Raw genomic sequence first — 6,000 nt, 5'->3', positions numbered from 1 at the left:
TGGACTAGAAGGTGGATAGAAAGCTGGCTAGATCATCTGGCTCAACGGGTAGTGATCAGTGGCTCCTTGTCTAATTGGCAGCCTGGGATACCCCTCCATTTTGTTTTCAGCTGGCTAAAGAGAGAGCCTCTCCACCCCCCAGGAGACTGCAGGTTTGGGGCAAGTAATTCAGCCCCTGGGTCTTTGTTGTAGCAGATGGGATTGTCTGGCTCCAGCGTGCTGGGGCCCCGGGATGACAGGGAAAGCAGGGGTGGAACGGCTCTATACAAAGCTACACGTTGAAGTGAATGGCTATATCCCAATTGTTACGATTAAAAGGTTAGCTCAACCTCTTCTCCCCGCTCTGGAGTTTTTCTTCAAACCCTCTGGTCTAAGCTTTGTGCCTATCCCTGTCTTAGGGTGGAATCATGTGATTCTCCATCTCTCAAACTGGGTCCCAACCGTGATTTCTCCAACTGTGTTTGGTACCTGCAGTTCTTCCCACAGGAGTTGTGACCAGTAGTAGGTTGAGTGACTAGACGTCTTCACCATGCAAAGTGTGATTTATTTACCACAATAGGAACAAAGCAGAACATAAGAGAAAATATGAGCACGTCCAGATGGATATCTGGTGGAATCAAAATTTGGCCTCATTATTCAGACTTAGTTTGTCTTTAGGAAACATTTTAATACATTTCAATTCCAAATACCTTTCTACCATAGGAAGAACAATACAGTTTTTATTTATTTTAATGAATTTAAATAAATAACAATAATACATACAGTTATATAAGGCTCTAGGTGCCCTAACACATCATAAATGACAGAATAAAATCCCATCAGCGTTAAAATCATCACTTGAACAAACTCCAGCAGAATCTTTCTTTCAATTCTTCATCAACAGGGAAAGCGAAACATCAAGTCTCTCAGAAAACCCCACCAAGGTGATTATGACATTGACACCTTAAATAGATGACAAAACAAATGGATACCACCATTTAGTCAAACATACTCCACCCTCCCAAGCTCCTCCCTCCCCCCAAAAAGCCACCTGGAACAAAGAAACAAGTCAACGAATGAATCAACAAAAACATTCAAATTGAAGAAAAAAAACCCAAGCAAACACACAAGCTAAACCTCTCATACCCCAGGCACAATATTTACCCCAAAAAAGTAGAAGAGACACAGACTTTATGAAGTCTACTAGTGACTTAGAAATGGCTGTTTATATTGTGTGCGGTAACAGTAGCCCTATAAATGCCTATGACAGATAGACAGGTGCATACGTAGACAGATTCTGATCTTATGCACACTGGTGTAATCTTATACTAACTCATTTGTCATCAGTGAAGCTAGTCCACATTTAATGATTTCATACACAGATTACACCCTATTCTCTCAAAGAGACAAATTTGTCATCAGTTGATTATATCTACAAAGAAACTCAGAATGAAATCACATTCAAGCTTCAGTGATCGACATTTTAACTCTTGGTGAATAACCTCCACACAATCAGTTTCTTCAATGCAGCTTTGATTTCCTTGTTCCTCATGCTGTAGATGATTGGATTCATCACTGGAGGCACCAGGGAATAGAGAACACCCACCACCAGGTCCAGACCTGATGCTGAGCTGGAGGTGGGTTTCAGATAGGCAAAGATGACAGTGAAAATCAACAAAGAGACCACAGTGAGGTGAGGAAGGCAGGTGGAGAAGGCTTTATGCCGGCCCTGCTCAGAAGGGATTCTCAGCACAGTTTTGAAGATCTGAACGTAAGACACAATTATAAAAACAAAGCAATTTAGCCCTAAAAACACACCTAAGGCAATAGCCCCAACTTCAGTGAGGTACAAATCAGAGCAGGTGATCTTGAGTAGTTGGGGGATTTCACAAAAGAACTGGTTGATGACATTGGACTGGCAGAAGGGTAACCTGAAGGTGTTGCCAGTGTGCAGGGCAGAGTAGACAATACCAGTAATCCAGGCACTGGCTGCCATCTGGACACAAGCTCTCCTGTTCATCACTCTCTCATAGTGCAGTGGTTGGCAGATGGCGACATATCGGTCGTATGCCATGATGGTGAGTAATGCAAGATCAGTTGCAGCGAAGAGGAGAAAGAGAAAGACTTGGGTGACACATCCAGGATAAGAAATCACCCTGGTGTCCATGAGGGAATTGGCCATGGATTTGGGGATGGTAACGGAGATGGAGCCGAAGTCTAGAATGGACAGATTCACCAGGAAGAAGAACATGGGGGTTTGAAGATGGGTGTTGAGGGTTACGGCTGTGATGATGAGAAGATTCCCCATTAGGGCTGTCAGGTAAATCAGCAGGAACACCACAAAGTGCAAAATCAGCAGCTCCCGAACATCAGAGAATCCCAGGAGAAGGAACTCGGTCAGGGTGGTTTGGTTGGACATTTTCTTTCTCAGTTCATTGTGTGATGGCTGTGGAGGGAAGGACAAAGACAATGGGGGGATTACAGTGACAGAGTGTGTGGCCCTGATTTCCCGCAGCAATATGATGTGAGTGTCAACAATGCACAGCACTAGTCATGGCTATTCCTACCCCCGTTGAAATCTACATGTCCAATGTGGTGTATTCAGACATTTTCAGTTTAAATTATTTCAAAGGAACACCGGATTTTAAACTGAAACATGTTCCAAGGAAGTCTCAGCTATTCTTCAAAAACAACCTATGTACTGGAAAAATCAAAACTTTTTTTTTTAATTCAGTGAGAATGTTTCAGTTTTAAGCAGTTTACCTGAAATTGTCTGGTTCTCAAGGAACAAAAAGAAAAAAAAACTTTTGGTTTTCACAATTTCTATGAAAAGACAACTGTTGCCTCCTGGTTGGAGGGGGAGCTCTGAGGAGCTCTAAATGTTTGATTAAATTATATTAAATGTTTTGAAGAATTCCAATTGTAACTCATAGTTCTATTATGAAATTTGCCTGTTATATTAATAGTCAATGATATTTAATTGCAAATAGCAAACTTACTGTGTTGTCTCTGTGGAATATTCTCCAATCTTTGATGTATTTGACACTCCACTAAGAGGATTCTTCAATCATTGCCTGTTTGTGTACCTGTCGATAATGCCCCCATAACTGATATATCCAGCTGCTGTTTCTCTGACCCTTCACCATATTTCCTGTGATGCTGGATCTTTCCCAGAAGACATGGACCCCCAGGGCTGGCTCTATTTTTTTTGCCGCCCCAAGCAAAAATTTTTTTGACTGCCCCCACACCCCTCTGCTGCCCCTGCTCTGGGCTCTCCCCCCCACCCAAACACCCTGCCGCCCCAGCGCTGGGCTTCCCCCTTTCCCCTTACCAGTGCTCTCCCCACACCCCCCTGCTGCCCCAGGTCTGGGCTCTTCCCCCCCTCCACCTGTACCCTCCTTCTGCTGCAGTCCTGGGTCACTGGTAACTTGCTCCCAGGGTGGGTCATTCAGCAGGAATTTTGGATGTGCACAGAACACAGACAGGATTGGGTCCCATATTGTTACAGAGCTGCAGTAAAGTGGAACAATTTTCAGCTTGTGTGATTGGAGGATATCTGGATGCATATTATAAGACTGTCCTCCATAAATGAGGAAAAGTTGAGGTGCCTTTATTATTCTTCTGTTCCACTCTTTCTTTCTACGGGGAATTTGCCAATGCAATAGCACTGTCTTCCTTTTAAACAAACAAACAAACAAACAAACAAACAAACAAACAAACAAACAAACAAAAGGCAACGGCTGTAGAAAATAGCAATTACAGTCCTAATAACAACTGGTAAGCATTTCTTGCTCAATTTTATCCTACTTTTTCTACAGCAAGTTACAGTGGATCAGTGTATTTGATTTGGGAGATATGAAGTAACAGCTGCCCAAACTGAGCTTCAGCACTCCTGAATTCTGAGGTTTGGCTAGAATTCGTGGGTTTGAGTGTGCTTTGGAAGCACACCCAAACCAAACCAAACCAAAGCAAATTTGGAAGGCAGGTGCTGTGTGTGTGTGTGTGGGGGGGTGTTGTGGGCTCCATGGGGGAGCACGGCAGCATGTATGCAGCAGCATGTCTGGCGCTGCGCGGAGCCAGACGCGCTGGTCTGAGTGGCACAGTAAGAGGGCTGGGGGTTTGGAGAAGGGGTAGGGGTTTCTGTGGAAGCAGTTAAGGGTCAGGGGGTTGGATGGGGTGGAGGTTCGGGGGGGCAGTCAGGGGACAGGCAGTGGTTGGATAGGCATGGGAGTCCCAGGGGCAGGGGGTGAGGTCCTAGGAGGGTGGGGCGGGGTCTCAGGAGGGGGCAGTTGGGGACAAGGAGAAGGAGCGGCGCTTAGATAGGAGGTGGGGTCCAAGGGGCAGTTAGGGGCAGGGGTCCCGGGAGGGGGCAATCAGGGGACAGGGAGTGGGGGGGGGTTGGATGGGTTGGGGTTTCTGTGGGGGGCAGTCGGAGGTAGTGGATGGTGGCAGGGTGGGGCTTCCCTCCCCCTGGAGTGTCCTGTTTTTTGAATGTTAAAATATGGTATCCCTACCCTTCACAGCACACTGCCCCATGAGGTCCCCCTCCTTCCTTTCCAGTTGGTAGTGGCCAAGAGAATGTTGGGAAATGTAGTCCGTTCCCTGCTCCAGGGCAGGGAGCTAATCAAGGAACTACAGCTCTCAGGGCCCCCTGTTGGTTCTCAGCTTTCCTGCCGCCCCTGCCCCAAGCAAGTGCTTGCTTTGCTGGTGCCTAGAGCCGCCCCTGGGGACCCCAGACACAGGGACCCACTCCACAGATGAGACCCACTCCACAGATGGGAGCTCTCTGCTCCCCTCCTCCCCTCCTCAGACAGGCTTGGCTGAGAGGTGAAGCCTCTCCAAGCTGTAAAACAAATCACAGCTTCTGCACTCTTCAAACATGGGCACAACTCAGTATGTGGTTGCTGGGTGCTGAACTCCCATTGAAGTCTCTAGGAGTTTCATGTCAAACATGATCACAGCTCCGTATGTGCTTGTTCGGCACCTAAAGCACTGAACCCAGACTCCAGGGCTGTGAGCCCAGCTCTGATCTAATCTCAGGAGCAAACCATCCTGACATCCTTCCCTAGTCGACCCTCACCCCACAGAAGGAGAACAGCTCCTGCCCTGGATCTCACACGATTGCAGCATGCCTGGAAGGACCCTTGGCTAAAGAAAAGGCAGGGCTGATGCCCCACACAAGTCCCAAGGAGACTGAAGAATAGACTATATATTTGTAACACAGACATGTCACCCACAATAGCTCAGAGCGCAGAGGCATCAGCTCCCCAGCCATCCTGGAATAGTCTGTTCCTTCATTATTACCACATAATCAGCTCTGAAAGCAGAGATGTTTTTCCCCTTATGTTACATCAGGAGCTCTTGGGATGCAGCCATCAGAGGAACCCACAGCTCAGGCTGCTCTGGCTTTTTGATGTTGGTCACAAAGAAGCAGCCAGAGGTAAACACTAAAAGCTCAGTTCAACGTCCTCAACCCATGTAAATTGAAACAATTTCTAATAATTTGGGCTCTTTAAGCCAAGTGGAGATGTGGCCCTTCGTTTTCAATGGAGCTTCTTTGATTTACATTAGCTGGGGATCTGGCTCTAAGACGTCCACGGAAGTACGTCTGTTTTGACCAGCTGGGGAATCTGGCTTCATTAACTCTGCTGGTGCTACTGCAGATCTACACCAGCTGGGGATCGGGCCCATAAACAGTTTCAAATCCATATTCTTTGCCTTCGAATCTGATCTGAGGAGACCAAAGTTCCAAACCCGTCTGCACTTTCTTTGGTCTTTGACGCAAGGGATTAATTGCAAGAATGGCACTTTTAATAGTTACAGAGTGGTTAATTCCTACTGGGACAGAACTGTGGAGGAATTCAGTGTTGCAGAGAGCTTCTCTATCTGATTTTCAGCTTATCTGAAAATCTGGCTCAGGATGTGGCATGATAAAATACAGTATGAAGGATGGACAAAGCACACCCAAACCCACGAATTCTAGCCAAGATGATACCCTTCTTATTCAGACAGCAAGCTGTA

At 46.5% G+C, this 6,000-nt stretch overlaps 1 protein-coding gene across 1 annotated transcript; it reads right to left on the bottom strand.

Annotated features, from left to right (window-relative positions):
- Positions 1-1,462: 1,462 nt before the first annotated feature.
- On the bottom strand, positions 1,463-4,542 carry LOC120381007 (olfactory receptor 14C36-like). The gene is made up of 2 exons (XM_039499012.1): positions 4,494-4,542; positions 1,463-2,425 (listed from the first exon to the last, which is right to left on the bottom strand). Exon 2 carries the CDS (start codon positions 2,396-2,398, stop codon positions 1,463-1,465), a length of 936 nt encoding a protein of 311 aa, XP_039354946.1. The 5' UTR covers positions 2,399-2,425; positions 4,494-4,542.
- Between the last annotated feature and the right edge of the window lie 1,458 nt (positions 4,543-6,000).

The sequence above is a fragment of the Mauremys reevesii genome, linkage group 13, assembly GCF_016161935.1.
Source record: "Mauremys reevesii isolate NIE-2019 linkage group 13, ASM1616193v1, whole genome shotgun sequence".
In the NCBI taxonomy this organism is placed as follows: Eukaryota; Metazoa; Chordata; order Testudines; family Geoemydidae; genus Mauremys; species Mauremys reevesii.
The sequence above is the reverse complement of the archived record's forward strand: the minus strand, read 5'-3'. Positions and strand labels throughout refer to the sequence as shown.

Coding starts and splice junctions, on each gene's coding strand:
- LOC120381007 (XM_039499012.1), bottom strand. CDS start 2,398: ATGTCCAACCAAACCACCCTGACCGAGTTCCTTCTCCTGGGATTCTCT.